General features: G+C 40.7%; 1 protein-coding gene across 3 annotated transcripts in view; it reads right to left on the reverse strand.

Annotated features, from left to right (window-relative positions):
* The window catches only part of LOC149926635 (cell adhesion molecule Dscam1-like), a 129,776-nt gene that overhangs the window by 95,149 nt on the left and 17,880 nt on the right, over positions 1–16,747 (reverse strand). For all 3 annotated transcript variants that reach the window (XM_090159100.1, XM_090159099.1, XM_090159098.1), the window contains exons 9-16: positions 15,672–15,812; positions 11,831–11,992; positions 11,406–11,476; positions 10,312–10,552; positions 8,700–8,798; positions 8,441–8,626; positions 7,530–7,835; positions 2,179–2,343 (exon numbers count right to left, since the gene is read on the reverse strand). In XM_090159100.1, coding sequence (XP_090015226.1) covers positions 2,179–2,343; positions 7,530–7,835; positions 8,441–8,626; positions 8,700–8,798; positions 10,312–10,552; positions 11,406–11,476; positions 11,831–11,992; positions 15,672–15,812 — 1,371 coding nt within the window. The remainder of the gene's footprint in view (positions 1–2,178; positions 2,344–7,529; positions 7,836–8,440; positions 8,627–8,699; positions 8,799–10,311; positions 10,553–11,405; positions 11,477–11,830; positions 11,993–15,671; positions 15,813–16,747) is intronic.

Genomic DNA, 16,747 nt, shown 5'->3' on the forward strand with positions numbered 1-16,747 from the left:
TGTAAAATGGTAACAATTACATCATGTTTTAGTTAATAAATAAATATGAAAAATCCCTAGTTAACGATGTGCTTAAACGTGTAGTATGAAATGTGTGATTTAACTCTACAAATGGGCGTATTAACACTTTCAAAGGTGTTATTTAATTCTAACAAAAGGGCCTATTAACGCCTTTTAAGATGCTATTTAACTCTTAAAAAGGGCGTATTAACACTTTCAAAGGTGTTATTTAATTCTAACAAAAGGGCCTATTAAAACCTTTAAAGATGCTATTTAACTCTTGAAAAGGGCGTATTAACACTTTAAAAGGTGTTATTTAACTCTAACAAAAGGGTCTATTAACACCTCAAAAGGTGCTATTTAATTCTTAAAAAAGGCGTATTAACACTTTTAAACGTGTGATTTTACTCTAAAAAAAGGGCTTATTTACACTCTTAAAGGTGTGATTTAACTCTTAAAAAGGCGTATTAACACTTTGGCAAATCGGTGTTAATTGGGATATCGAGAGGTGTTAATTCAGATCTTAAAAGGTGTTAATTAAGACATAAACGGTGTAATCTAATCATTTATGGGTGTCACTTCGATGTTCAAAAGGGTGTTTTTAACGGTATAAAAAGAGTAACTACCCCTTCCTAAAAGGTGCTTTTAATACCATTTATGTTTCGATATTCGTTGTATAGGGTGTAGAGGTAATCCTTTACAAGGGCGCTTTTAAAGGTGTCCCCAAACACCTTTTTTGTAAGATAAAACATCTTTATTATATTCTCTTTTAACACCTTACTTTTGCCCTAAAGGGTGTAGTGTAACTCCCACAAAGGTGTAATAATGGTGTTTAAACCTATCGCACTCCTTTATAACACCCTTTGGAGACTTTTTTTCATTCCTTAAAAAGAGGCTATACACCATTTTCACACCCCTTTCAAACCATTATAACACCTTTAAACACCTTTATAACGCCTTTATTTTTAAGAGTGTAGGTTGGAAAATATTCCGGAAAATGACCGAGACCTTTTTTCCGGAAAATATTCCGAATTTTTCCATAAAAATAATAAAAAAAAGTTTTCATTCCATGATTAATCTAATATTGTTTGCAAATTTAAATAAAGCGGCATTTTCACTTCATTTTTTCTAATCTAAAAGTAAAACTAAACCTCTAGATTAGTTTTATTAGAAAAACATTAAATCCCTTAAAAAGTAATTTATGTTAAAATTTTTAATTTTTCCGAATTTCATTTTTCCAGAAAATTAACAACTCTATTTTATTGCAAAGGCCAGTGCTTCCTTCAATTAATTTCTGGGATTTTGGTTCGACCTCGTTATCTAAGAAGCCGCAAAGTTTCAAACTAGCAAGAAAATATGCTTACTTTAATTAGCTTCTGTGGAAAATTTTAATTCCCAGAATTTAAGAAAATGAAAGGTTAGGAAATTTAAATGGTTTTAATTTGTTGTTTTGTCTCATTGGAAAAGATTAAGCATAGCATTTTGAAAACCCTTTATTAGGAATAAATCTTCGCGTCATTACAATGTACTCCTCTTGTCGAGAAGCGTGCCCTGTCCTTTATAATAAAGTAGGCAACCAATATCTGAAGCTTAAACGTACTACGGCAACTGCCACGATTGTAGTATTTCACCTTATGGAGAAACTTTAAAGGCGTTAGGAAAAAAATAAAATAAAAGAGTGGCTAAAATAAACTTTGCTTAAACGTAACTCAGCGGCCGTTAGCTTTCCCTTTTTTGTTAGGTTGGGAGGTTTTTTCTTCGGACGGGTCTTCTTATAGTTTGTTCTCACCGCGAAATGGAAGAGAGCAATTGGAGGAATGCAAATCACTCTCCTCTATCTCTCTTTCCGCGAATATAATCGCGGCCTTCTTAGTTCGCCGAAATACAAACTCGGCGGCCAGACGTGCGTCGAATTCAAGCGCTCTCGTTAATTTGATATTTACAATCTAAAAAGAGGGCCAGAGTGAAGAGAGTGTCGTTTAAAGGAAACCTAATTCGCCCTAAATAGTGTGGGCGAAAGGGTCCATCGGGGAGTGCGAGAGAGGATCCATTAAGAATGAATAAAAGGTTTTGATAAAATTAGGAGAGCTCTAGATCTACCGATCGTGAATAGCATGCCTTTCTATTTAGAATCCGTGCAATGGATATAATGGTTTTTGGTTGGACGTGACGGCTTACCTTCGCGGTTGGGCCGGAAACACTGCCTCTCTCTGGAACATAAAACGCAGCCGACGGTCAGTACTACCAGGACCACGATGCCGGACACGATGACCGGGAGGATGATCTCTATGTCTGTGGTGAAACCTGCCTGCTTCGATTCCGAGTCCGCCACTGATGCTGTACCTGTTTCCAAAAATATGTTTATGTTTATCAAAATTGCTATCAAATAAACAATAATATTAATCGCGCTGAATATCGAAGCACTTTGCTGGATGAAATTTCGAAACAATATTTTGTATACGCCATTCTTAACTCTTATAAGTGTTTGTAATATACAGGGTGTTTCAAAAGGTTATACATAAACTTAAAGGAGTTGTAGGGGGTGAGTTGAGAAGTATGCCTGTTGTCTTCCCTTTTTCCTACGATGAGTTAAAAGAGCGCCAGAGAGCTTCAAAATGTGGCCTACTAGCCCCTGGAAGTAGGCTGCAATAAGCGCAAAACCAAGCAGCAATGAAATGCGAACATTAAGGTTTGGGTTCGTGGGATTGGTAAACAAGTTGGCAAGCCTAAATATACCACTCCTCGCCCCTTGGAATAGTTTCTAATTTCCAGTGAAGCGTAACATGAATCCGTGGTTCTGTGATAGAACGCTTACCTGTCGTGCAGAAGGGGGGCTCGAGTTCGAATCCCGCCCGATAATAAAAATATTTATACTACTCCCAATGACAAAAAGATGGCTCTTTTGGAAAAAGCTTTTCCCTAATTCCAAGAAACTGCGAACGCAGTGATTACACTTTGCCCAAATATGCGTACACATTCGCAGCCCAGACAGACAGGCTGACCCACACACGCACCGACAGACAGACAAACGGTGATTGTAAAACTCCTCCTAGGGGACATAGTCCCCTCGGAAAGGTAAAATGGACTTTGTAAACAAATCGAGGTAACCAGCGTAAAAAAAGTAAACTTAAACAGTATTTAAAGTCCCAGCAGCTTGGTTTTGGGCTGGTTGCAGCCTACTTCCAGGGGCTAGTAGGCCACACTTTGAAGCTCTCTGGCGCTCTTTTCACTCATCGTAGGAAAATGGTGAAAAACCGGGATACTTCTCAACTCACCCCCTACAACATCTTAAAATTTTTGCATAACCCTGTATAATTTCATAACCACCTGGCAACGCAAATTGCGTTTTCGTTCCTGACGGAATATAAACAGCCAGGTGTACGTTTATGTTATTGCAGCAACGTAAGTAAAACTGGGCCGTGTACTTTATCTATCTAGAAAACTAGTCAATTTGTGGCATCCGTTAATTATCTTGGCAGGCATCAAAAAGGAATTGACTTTGATAAAATTAAGTTACATTTCGAGCGTATCGGAGTATAAATCGATCGAGGAAGAGCCACCGGCGCGCGAGGTATCTCCGCTCTTGATTGATTTAATCCATTTGCAACGGGCTGGTAAACTCGCTTCCTGCGTAACTTGATTACAGCTGAGGCTCGCCTCCCAATCCTGGAGAGATGGAAAATTTGTCTCTCCAGCGAGATCTATAAAGCGTCGGATATATAAACTTAATACGGACTCCCGGAACCGCGACTTTCCTGGGAGCTCATCGAAGGGAGCCAAACGGACGGATTAAAATCGCGGGTGGCTCGAAGGGAGAGTAGCCACGTTCACACGTACCCACGAAAACGTTTAGCCTCGTTTCGATCTCGCTGCGGATCGTAGCGTTTGGAAATCTGAAAATTAAGCACGCGTAGTATAGCCACATAATTAGAAGTTCGTCTGCTCACGAATTTAAGTGACGTTTCAAAACATTCTAATTAAAAATGAATGCACCCGGAAGAAATTTGTTGGATTTTTTAAACAAATAGACTAAAAATTCCTCTAAAAAAGGCATAAAAACTTTATTAGACGCAAAAAAATTCACGATTGACGATTTTTGTAATAAAAAAGGCTCATGGTTCGCAAATCCGACTCGATGATGTGTAACGACCTTTTAGAGTCGCCTACTTAAATTAACGGAAAGGATATAAAATAGGATTATATTTGAAAATTCCTAGCTCGAGAGAGACGAAAGGATGGGTTAGGACCGCAGTGGGGGTCCAACGGGTATTTCCTCGAGCGTCCAAAAATAAGAGCTGTCCCCGAGTTCTCAAACAACATAAAGGATTTCTAACCTTGGCTTAAGCTATTGTATAGAAAACAAAATCGCGTTGTAGTATTTCCGCGAAAGTGAGGGATACCCCTGTTTCCGATCATGGAAAGTTACCCGAGGACAGGAAAGTCCGGCGCGAATCGAAAAATTTAGAAGAACATGTCTCGCAACTTTTTTAAAAAATACAACAAATTTGTTCTGGGTGCATTCATTTTTAATTAAATGTTTTGAAACGTCACTCAATTGCGTGAGCAGACGAACTCCTAATTATATGGCTATACTACGCATGTCCAATTTTCTTCAAAACTCGCTGGAAATGCCGGGAGTAGTGGCGTACTGATGTAATCCCAAGCGTCCTGGAGGCAGAGTTTGTGGATGGCCGTGTGAGGACGACCACCAATCCCCCAACGGGTGTCCCCACCCCTGTCCCCATGTATCCCCCCGTTGGCGTGGCCATTACACATATCTCGCCCTGATTAATCAGATGGACGAGAGGACTGAATTGTCCCACACGTTACAATCGAATTTAAAAAACCCAAAACGTGTGAACAAACAGATTTCCAAACGCTAAGAGTCGCAGCGAGATCGAAACGAGGCAAAACGTTTCCGAGGGTATACGTGTGAAGGTGGCTGAAGCTGTTCAGCCGAAGCGATCTGAAACGCTGGGACGCGCAACGGTAACTGTTCACACGACGGGATACAAACGTTGCGGGAGCACTCGCAACGTTGCAGAGGGTATGTGTGAACGCGGCTATTGACCGTCAATTAGGGGCGGATGCCGATTCCGCGTCACCGTTGCACGTATCGAAGAAGGGATATCGGCGCTTCCTTTTAATTTGCGATGAGATATGTCCCCGGTATAAATTAAAGGCGAGAATTGCGGGCCCGAAAGGATCGAGACGCCGGTTGGGAGCGGAGGGGTTCCTGGCGCCCCTGGAAGCGAAGGAAGGCCGGAACAGATCAATCATGACCGAAATTTTTCGCTATTATTTCCAGGCCATTCATTTCTGGTTTGCATATAACGGAGATATCGGCCTCCCTATACCATCGACCCGAAGCCTTCCCGGGGAACAATCCGGCGTATACGAGGCAAATATATTTATACGCGCGCCCACCCGAGGCTACCTCGTTTTAAGGAAAAGGGGATATTAAAGATGGCCACTACTTTGGTTTTACACGGCTCATTACACGTAAGCCTCCGCCGTCCGTACCGCGCCAAACCGCAAATCCTCTCTCCACGCGAACCCCGACGCCCTTCCAAGAACTAACTTCGTTTTCGGTATTCGAAAAGCTCGGCTTCTATACGATATAAGGTAATGGAGTCGAGCCGGGTTGGCGGTACGGTTAAAAGTGAACCAAGGGGTGAAGTTTGCTACTGTGGACGGCGCGCGATCCTATCAGAGAGCGCGCCGAGTCGGGCTAAGGCCGGTTCGATAACGCGTACCTCGGGGTTTTAGAATCCTAGTCTAGCGTTGGCTGGAGGAGATAAATTTTGGTCCCGGCGATATTCGACCAGGCGTAAGAGGGTGCTGTTGGCCCGGAGATACCCCCCGCCCAATATTAGTAATTACGCTTGGTCATCCGTTACCGGGAGGCGCCGCGGTCGAGAATGGGAGGCATATTTTGTCCTCGAACTAATCTCCCCCATCACGGCCCTTTATTATCCCTCCGCAGTCCGTCCTAGTCCCCGCTGCGGAACTCGTTTTTCGGCGGTTTTATAACTCAGTGGTGTGGCTGCCTTCAACGTGGCATCAGGTTCAGGATGATGTTGATATCTTCAAAAATATAGTGGGTTTTGCGGAATTTTGTCGGAATATTATTTTGGAATTTTTCCGTTCTTTTTGCGGTCGTAAAAGATGGCTGGGACTCTCCGTTTCTCGTACCTTCAGCGAGATCGTTAAACGCGTAGGCCCAGTTTATGGATTATTAAATTTGTATATCGCAATATTTGGCCAGTTCTCTCGTCTAGCGCGTCGCTTAAATTGCGATGGGAATAGTTGGGGTTACTAGTTTAATATTGCTACGCGAGGCGATGTTACGCGTATCACGCTTTGCCTCGGATGTTTGATCGCGAAACTCTCTCAGTTCTGTTATGACCGCAGTTAAAATAATTAGTTGACGCCGGGCTATTTCTCCCTAATATCGCGATTTGTAAGACATTGGTTTTCTTATAATAATAATAATCAGCTAGGTTAAGGTAGCACCATAGGGCTCCGGGACCGAGTGAATTAATATTATTATTCCAAGGTGGTCGGGCTATATTGCGTATTATATCTGGAAGTACCATTTTATAGGAGCCTTAAAACCTTAATATTAAACCAAAAACGCCTATAGAATTCAAAATACGTAAACTTTTAAGAATAAAAGCTAGTTTTATCTATTTTCTCGTTTTACCACCTTTTTTCGTTGTTCTAGCTGACGAGAAAACGACTGTACACACGAACCAAATTTGACGGATTTTACCACGGCGCGCGCTGCCGGTAAACGAGAATACGGTGGCAAGCTGGGCTCAACCAATCAGCGAGCGATATGCCGTCACGTGATAGACGCAAAAATTCGTAAGCCTACTTTTAAAGACTTTCAAAATCGCTCCTTCTACCACGTGACCGCGTAATGCTCACTGATTGTTCAAGCTCAAAGTGCTTCAAAACAAGTGGGCAAGCCAAAATATACCTCTCCTCGGTAGAGTTTTTAATTTTCAGTGAAGCGTAACTGTATCCGTGGTTCTGCGGTAGAACGCTCACCTGTCGTGCAAGAGGGCTCGGGTTCGAATCCCGGCCGATTAAAAAATTAAACTCCACCCAATGACAAAAAGAGGGCGCTTTTGGAAAAACCTTTTCCCTGATTCTAAGAAACTGGGTACGCAGTGATTACCCTTTGCCCCGAAAATGCGAACGCGTTCGCAGGTCTAACAGACAGACAGACACGGTGGTTGTATAACCCCTCCTAGGGTACAAAGTCCCCTCGGAGAGGTTAAAACCGGGAAAATAAAGTAGAGATATTTCAAAATTTTTTTCTCCGTTTTCTCGTTTACAGGCAGCGCTGGCGTCGGTAAAATTCCGCAAATTTTGTCTATGTGCACAGTCGTTTTCCCGTGCACCAGAAAAACGGGGAAAAGGTAGTAAAACGAGAAAATGGAGAAAATCAGCCTTAAAGGATAATGCAAAACAGTTTACCAGTAATCGCGCTGAAAATAAATAACCTTCTTATAGCGTACCTGGTAATCGCGTCGGAATCATATCCAACGTGCGGAATTCGTAAGTGTCTTCGGTGGATCCGGCTGAGCTGTGCGCCGTGACCAGAACTTCGTAATCGGTTCCGGAGACGAGATTCTTCAGGACGTATTGCGTCATATTAGCGGGCAAGTTGTTGGCCAGCGTTTTCCAGGGCCATTGGGATTTGTGCTTAATCTTGACCGTGTATGATTGGATGGGACAGCCACCGCTTTTCCATTGACGCAGATTGAGGATGGCCTCTCGCTGGTTGACAGTGATCAGCTCATCGCGAGTCGGCGACACGGGAGCTGTTCAAAAATTCATCGGCCCCACCGCGGAGAAGGCGGACAAGGATTCGGGACGCAAAAAGAGGGAGACAAAGAAGAGGAGTGGTGGTAGTTGGTGGTCGAAGAAAAAAGAGAAGAGAGAACGGAAGACAGTTCTTGAGATTAACTTGTCACTTTACGCTTCATATCGTCGTCAGGCTCTTCGCGGGCTGATGATAAGTTTGTCTACCGAACGTCTCCATTTCAGCCGCAGCCTCAACCCATCGCGTAACCCCATATTCCCTGGATTTTTATAACGTCTTACTTGACGTCGTCGTAAAAGAAAAGATTTTTAAGGACGCCTATTGGCCCTTCGTGCCAACGATGCCATTTTTTTATTTCTTAATAAAAAATTGCCCCGAACGTAACTTGTACATTTTTTTACGAGCTCGTTAAAAACCATTTTAGTAAGGTACCTCTAGACGCGTAATGAAAGAAAGGTGGTGCTATTTGACTGAAATCTTAGGAAACCAAGTCACGTCCTTGAGAAATAACTATGTAAATTCCTTGGTAGGCCTTATTTCTACGTCAGTAGTCTTGGGATCTTGTTTGGGGGAAAAATGGAAGGCAAATGAAATTAAACTAACCAGCTCCTTCCGTCTTGGCGGGCAAAATTTCGCTGGGTTCGCTTTTCCCAACGCTGTTGTGCGCCGTCATGTAAAATTTGTAGGACGAGCCGCATTCGAGATTCTGGACGACGTATTTCTTGTCACTCGTCGAAATCGGAATCTGCCGCCATTGTTCGCCGTCCTTTTTGTGATGAAGAATGTACTCTGCGAGAAGAAACGGGAGAGCGCCGGCTTCTAATGAAGTTAATTTGACTGGCGCGAAAAAGAAATAACTTACCGTTAACCGGGTTTCCGAAGGTGGCTCTTTGGGCCCAGCCCAAAACCAATGACTCGCTCGTTCGGCTAACGACCTCCATGACGGGGGCGCTCGGAGGAACTGCGGACGAAAATGTAAATAGTAGGCTCGCCTTAATGAATGCTAACTAAGGGAAACCCGGCCGAGTACGAGTTAAACGAAGCTAATTTGCATCCCAACAAAACCTACTCCCACAACGCGGAGCGTGATGAAAGTGAAGCGTTTCGTGTCAAATTTATTCCCGCGCTTAATTGAGAGAATTGCTTATCGCCCGAATTAATTATTTTGATATGGTTTAAATCATTTATAACTTTAAGATTTGTAATGGGGATAAATATTTACCAGACTTCAGAGATATAAAGTCTAAAGAAGGAATTTTTTTTTACTAAACTTCAAAATCTGTAACGGTGAAAATGTTTACTAAACTTAAGAGGTTATAGGGGGCCAAAAATGTTTACTGAGATCTGTAACAGGATAATGTTTTCTAAACATTAGGAAGATTTTCTCTAAACTTTAAGATCTTTAATAGGAAAAGATTTTCTAAACTTTAATATCTATAATAGGAAAATATTTTTTAAACTTTACGATCTGTAACTGGGATAAATATTTACTAAACTTTTAAATCTGTAACTGGGATAAATATTTAATAAACTTTTAGATCAGTAACTAGGATAAATATTTTCTAATTTTTTTCAGATCTTGAGACTTAGTACGCTTTGTGTTGAACTTACCATTATGAATTGTCCAAATAAATTTCCATTTATTTGGATAAACCGTAGCTAAAATTTTAGACTGAATTGTATGTGTATTCTTAACCCAATTTTTACTAATGACAGTGTTCCTAAAAGGTCACCTTTTTGGAGAAAAGTCCAGGCCAGTGGCAAATAGTGTAAAATTGGTTAAAAGTGGAAAATAGTGGAAAATTGGCTAAAAATGGCAAATAGTGGATAATATAGTAAAATTGCATTTTAAACCATAAAAAAGTAATTGTAATTAAATATTTCAGAAGTTTATTGTAAAAATGTCTTAGTTTACACTGAACTTACAATGTTAGAATTAATTATTCGAAAAATTTAATAGATTATTCTACTTTTAATCAGAATCTGAACATTACTACGCATATATATTCACCTTAAGTCGCCTTAATCTGAAATTTCTGTGTAAAATATTTTTTATTATTATTTTATAATTTTCTGTGGGAAAAATATTTATTGGCCATTTTTGCTCATATTGACCACTTTTTCTCAGATTGGCCACTAAATTAACTTTTGTCCAGGCTGAAATTTCCCACTATTTCCCAGACTATTGTCCCCAACTAGTCACACGTGTACTAAATGTGTAATAATCATATATTTTAAAATTATTAAAAGTCTTGGTTAAAACAGAATTACAAAATAAACTAATTTAAGAGACAAGATACTACATGACTAATCATATATTTTAAAATCATGAAGTATCTTGTCTCTAAGTTTATTTTATAAATGTGTAATGAGTGTATATAGATAATTTGCGAAAAATACGACTGCGTATTAAGACAGTGTAATCTCGCCTAACCACATTTGGTGTAAAGTGGTTGTAGAAATTGGGTCCTTACCGTCGTCTAATGTGCGTACGTTGATATCGTCGGATGGTGGTCCTACGCCGCGTTTATTGTAAGCGGCGATGCTGACGGCGTAAGTGGTGGCGCGTTTCAAATTAGTCAGGTGCGTCTCGTACTTGTCCTCCGCCGTTTTAAAGTCCACCGATTTCTGGGACAGAGGGTCGTCGCTGCCAGCCGGCCGGTAAGCCAAATTGAAACCCAGTAACATTCCGTTCCAAGTGTCCTTACCCGGAGCCTGAAAATGCGACTCGTTTCAAGGCAAAACCCATTTAAATCGCCTTCCTAGCTCGCTTAGATTAAAGACCCGCGACCACCCCGGTCCTAAAGCGAGAATCGAGCGCTGGGCGGATACGTTGCGGAGACCCGAGGACCCCCCCTATTAAACCAGCCGCTATCTAGAAACTGTCCTAATAGCGGAGTGACTTGAAATAGTAGAAAAATGAGGAGCGTCATTAGGAAAAGTCAGCTCGCAAAATAGAGCATCCGGTTAAGGTATCGCGCGATAAAAAGTCCATTACCGGTTGGCTCTATCTCACTCTCTCGACGAAGAAAATTCAGTCCGCAAAGAAATATCGTGGATAAAAGTAATAAGGCGACATTAATTTGAGTCTAGGATTACTTTCACGCGATTCGAATTATAGTCCATTTTCCTTTTCACTAAGACGCTGACGTGACGCTGTTACGGAAGGCGAGACATTGGTCAAATCTACGTTGTATAGTCTCGCGTCTGATTCGTCGGTAACCGAATCTCGTCGAATCGGGAGAATTGGGGTTTTTTTCCATCTAAATGGAGATTTTTCTCTCTTCGTTTCCTCACTAATGAAAATTTATGCGCGCTTTGGAAAATCCCCCTTTACCGGCCTATACCAGCCCTCATCCGGCTACGCGTTTCATTGTTGCACCCCCCTCCCACCCCAAACCTTCTCGGATTCATCCATCTGTTTCTTACGAAGAAAAATAGATTTTTCCGGCTCTACACTCCATTAAAAATTTTATTTTTTCCCCTTTTTTATTTTTTGGGCTTTTTCCGTTTTTCCCCCATCCGTTCGGTGAAAAAGTATTTTTTCGTAACATATTTTGATACTTACCGACCAAGAAACTTTGACCGAATTGGGACCCGTGGCTCTGCTGCTAACGTTGGTAGGTGATGAGCTAGGCGCTGCGAGTGAGTCGGGAGGATAGACCGAAAGAACAAGATGCGAGTGAATCGAAAGAGACACGGAGAGAAAGATGTAAAAGGAAGAGAAAAAGGAGACATTTTTGATTGCCTGCTCGGGTAATTTGCATGAACGCGGCTCTTTTCCTTTGAGAGATGCATTAGATAGAAAAGAATGGGAGTTCTATACGAAGAGTTTGAGTTCGGGCTGTATCGCGAGGAAATTGGAAAATCGATTTAGCTGGGACTGGAAGCTAGGCCTTTGTTTAACTTTTCCGTGTGTGATGTTTGCGAGAGGGTTTCGCGTGGAGGAACTATTGTGTCGCGATGGTAGAGTGCGTGCTTCTTTTTTCTTACCTTCTTCGTCGGTGAAGAACGTAAACCATTCGCTGGCTTCGCTCCAGCCAACGCCGTTCAGAGCTTTCACGCACAAGTTGTAGCGAGTCGCCGCAGCCAGATTTGAAAGTAAATAGTTGCGCACCGTTTCTTCGATGCTGACGTTCACTGTTTGAACTGGACCTGTGTAAAGTTTTATTGGTAAATACGGTGCTCTTTAAACGTGATTTTAATTGATCTAAGTATAGTAGGTAGGCGAGGTTTTATTGAATTTCAAAATAATACTTGGAGTTGTTTATTCATTCGTCTTCCAGGGGTTGAAATGTTCTAAGGACAAAAGGTCACGAGGTCTCAAATAAATATATTAAAATGTTGTTCGGGATTTATAGGAAGAATATAAAGACTTAAGGTGAAGATATCTGGTTCTTCTAAATCATGTATAGATCCAAGTAGAGATAGTCTAGAAGCATTTCGGGTTTGTCTAAGAAAAATGTACTTTACGTTAAAAATTCTTCTTATTTCCTTCAGGGCATCATAAACTATCAAGTGACTTGGCTCGTCGTATCAAATATATGTAGTATACAGGGTGTTTCAAAAGGTTCTGCAAAAAATTGAAGGAGTTGTAGGGGGTGAGTTGAGAAGTATGCCTGTTTTTTCCCCATTTTCCTACGATGAGTTAAAAGAGCGCCAGAGAGCTTTAGAGGTCGGGGACGGTTAATCATTATCCACGTTTAAATTGATTTTTTTCGGGAAAAAATGTAAACAAAGACATTTACCGGTTAATATTTCGCAAAATGATTAAAAAACATGTATTATTCGGAAAATTTCAGCTTTTTATCGAAAAAAACGTCGTTTTTCCGATTAATTTTTTGATAAATTTGTAAAATTAATCGGAAAAACGACGTTTTTTTCGATAAAAAGCTGAAATTTTCCGAATAATACATGTTTTTTAATCATTTTCCGAAATATTAACCGGTATATTTCTTTGTTTACATTTTTTCCCCGAAAAAAAAACTATTTTTAAGGTGTTGCCTTGGGTATTAGCCTAGCTGGTATATTTATACTTATATTTTTCAGATGTTTTTTACTTTTAGAATGGATTTAAATACAGAAATATAAATTACTTGATCAAAACGTTTTACGAATAAGTTTGAGAGCTTTATCTATTGAATAACCATCCCCGACCTCTAGAGAGCTTCAAAGTATGGCTTACTAGCCCCTGGTAGTAGGCTGCAACAAGCGCATAACCAAGCAGCAGGGAAATGCGAACAATAAGGTTTGGGTTCGTGTGCTAGGTAAAAAGGGTAAACAAAACGAAGTAACGAACGTAAAAAAGTTAACTTAAACAGTATTTAATGGGAACATTAAGGTTTGGGTTCGTGTGATGGGTAAAAAAAGGACTTTGTAAACAAATCGAGGTAACCAGCGTAAAAAAAGTAGACTTAAACAGTATTTAAAGCCCCTGCTGCTTGGTTTTTCGCTGGTTGCAGCCTACTTCCAGGGGCTAGTAGGCCACACTTGGAAGCTCTCTGGCGCTCTTTTAACTCATCGTAGGAAAATGTGTAAAAACAGGCATACTTCTCAACTCATACTCTACAACTCCTTAAAATGTATGCCTAACCTTTTGAAACACACTGTATAATAGATGGATAAAAACTTTAAACTTTGACCTTAACGCTTGTGCTATAAGCCATTTTTAAATCTTTTCGAAGTCTTTTATATTCGCTGCATTCTTTATACGGTTCATAATGGATCGAGGTTGATGATAGAAAAACAGGTATAGTACGTGGAGAAGATATTTTACCATTTTTATTTCCCTTTTTTCCATCCCCCCGTAATCTCGCTCTCTCATCTTTTGATTTATAGAAATGAATTATTGATCGTTTTATGATTGCCATTGATCGGCGCGGTCCTCTGGGAGAGAGAGACTATATCGTCCCTGTTGAGAGCGCGTTTCAAAAGGCGCGAATTACCAGTGAAGGGTTTTATTTCCTTATCAACCGTTAGGATTCGGCGTGGAATTGCAACTTCGAATCGTATCCATTTAGGATTTCTTCATAAGGTTTGTATGTTATTTGTAACCTACTGCTCCACGAGCAAGAAAATAGCTCATAATACAGGGGCACAAGTGACTGGATGGAAAGTAGTCCTTATCTATTATAATAATAATAATAATAATCAGCTAGGCTAGGCTAATACCCAAGGCACCACCTTGGCCTAAGTCATCATGCGACTTTTGAAGCCCTTAATTCAGGTGGCCGGGTTACAATGCGTAGGAGGCTGGTGGCAAACCCTGACACGAGATCGAGCCAACAGTTCCCTACACTAACTATTACCGTTAACCTAGACAAGTTTTTATGGAAGAGTAAAATGTCGGTGTAGTTCAGTATAAATCGGAACGGGAATAAAAGAGGTGCGAAAAATCACACCATAATAGGATGAAGTGGCGAGCGAGAAAAGTTACTCACAAGGAGACTACCCGAGATGGTTATCACCGATTTTGTTGAAACTCGGGGGTTAGGTAGACCTTATGGTAGTATGAAAATTGCCAAAGGGAAAAGTTGCAATGGGCTTTAGTTTTCCCATGGCAACCGAAAATGTTTTTGTCCTCTCCATTTAAAAAAGCATGGGATTTTCTAGTTTACCAAATTGTATTAAAATTTAACCAAAATTGATCAATTTTACCGAAAATCATTGATCAATTTGACCCAAAATAGGTCAAATTCATCTTTTTGGGTATGTTTTGAAAATTAATTTTTTCAAATTTTTTAAGTGTGTAAGTACCCTGTGAAACCGAGAAAATCCCATGCTTTTTTAAATAGAGATTTTTTTGTTTTGGGAGATCAAAAACATTTTCGGTTGCCATGGGAAAACTAAAGCCCATTGCAACTTTTCCCTTTGGCAATTTTCATACTACCATAAGGTCTACTTAACCCCCGAGTTTCAACAAAATCGGTGATAACCACCTCGGGTAGTCTCCTTGTCAGTAGCATCGCTAGTACTGGAGTTAAGAGAGTTCGAGGAGATATCAATTGCAGCAGCGTGGGTAGAGATGATATCCTCAAAGTTGCAAATTACTCGTCTCATCAGAGAACGAAAATGCTTAAAATTTGTGGTTGTCAGAACCACAGCCCCTTGGGGGCCTAAGATGTGAGTACGGTAGCTCTCACGTCGTCAGTGAGAGGACACTCCTTAAGATAGTGATCCGCGTCAGCAAACTCCAAACCGCAGTGACAGGAGGGCTCGACACACTAGGTGGTTTTTTTTTCGCCTGTTCTGGGTTTTTTGAGCAGGTTAAAAAGTGTAGCCATACGACGTCATTTTACTTCAATTCTGTCTTGACGAAAAAAACGAGTTGGAGTAAGAAGGGAGTAGTTAAAGGTTAAGGTTATTTACAAAAAACTTGCCTCATGTGAAGAGGCCTAAACGAGTCATGTTTTCGTTTAAGCAGACGACAAAGCTTGATTACTCTCTCTACACCACCTTTCGAGGAGGAGTAAAAAGTGTAACCTTAGAGCTCTGGAACAAGCGAACAAAATTCGGGACAGGGTAAATCTTACCCCGAGAACAGGCGAATAAAACGTTTAAGGGTAAAAAGTTAACACTTTTTGTCCTCGGACAACGAAAAAAAAACACCTAATGCGAAAGGTTGTAGAGATAGACGGCAGTAAGGGTACGATTCGGTCGCTCAATTCCCGCGAGGGTTGTCTATAACAGTATCTCACTTTTAGGTAGTCCTCTTTGAATATGAAAGTTGGCCAGTCCGCGGGAAGGTACGAAGGGAGAGGTCGACGCGACAGCGACCCATCCGTAGAGAACAAAACCAGTAGAACGTATAGGTTGCGGTGAAGAGTTATCTTACCGTTAGTGGAGACGGCTTCCCTGTAGTCGAGGGCGTATCCTTGGACGGGGCTGTTCCCGTTGAAAGGTTCGCTCCAGGTCAGCAAAGCCGCTCTCCCAGTCACGTTGACGACAGTGATGTTTGACGGCGGACTAGGCACCTCTGACAGAAACTGAGAAAGCTGTTATTATTCCATCCGTTTGGGGAACGCCGGAGGGGAACGGCGGAGGGTAACGGCGGAGGGGCTGGGGTGGGAAGCGGAGAATGCGGGGGCAGCAATAACAGCGGGACGGAAAAACCAAATGGGTATTCTTCTACTTTCGCTAGTTGGCCAGACCAAACAGTCTACGGACGAGAGGAAAGATCATCAGACAAAGCGTGGGTGGCAGCGCCCGAAGAGTCAGAGTGACTAAGTGCATCTGCCCTCACCCAAAAAATGCTCAAATACGTGGCTCGAAATAAAATACGAGTCATTTTGAAATTTACGAAAAGCCCCCCTCTTATAAAATTCGCGTTACATTCTTATCCACTTATCGCTTAAAGAAACTTCATCACGGCCATTTTAAATTCCGTTGCCCGTTTATTTTTCAAGAAAGTAGATATTTCTTATTCATATAAACTTTCCGTATTTTTCCGAAAAAAATAAAAAAAAAGTTTTCATTCAATAATTAGTCTGATATTGTTTGCAAATTTAATTAATTTCCGCCTTATTTTTTTAATCTAAAAGTAAAAATAAACCTCTAAACTAGCTTTAAACTGATTAACAATGTAACTATATTAATGTATTGTAGTATGTTTACTGTTATTAGACATTTTATATCGATAAAAAGTTTAAAAAAATTAAAAACCCTTAAAAAGTAATTTGTTTAAATTTTTTATTTTTCCGATTTGCGGAAAAGTTCCCGGAAAAATTTTCTGGAAATTTTTCGGCATTTTATTTTTCAGGAAAAAGAACAACACTATATAAATTGGTTTTTGAAGAATCATTACCGTTTCTTTCTTATATTTTTAGGTCTCGTATATTTCAAATATTTCTCGATACATTGGTCTAATTGTGACCTACTAACGCCTGTAGAAGTGTTCCACTTTCAATACAC

This window comes from Leiobunum rupestre, chromosome 9 (assembly GCF_980474605.1).
Source record: "Leiobunum rupestre chromosome 9, qqLeiRupe1.1.hap1, whole genome shotgun sequence".
Taxonomy (NCBI): Eukaryota; Metazoa; Arthropoda; class Arachnida; order Opiliones; family Sclerosomatidae; genus Leiobunum; species Leiobunum rupestre.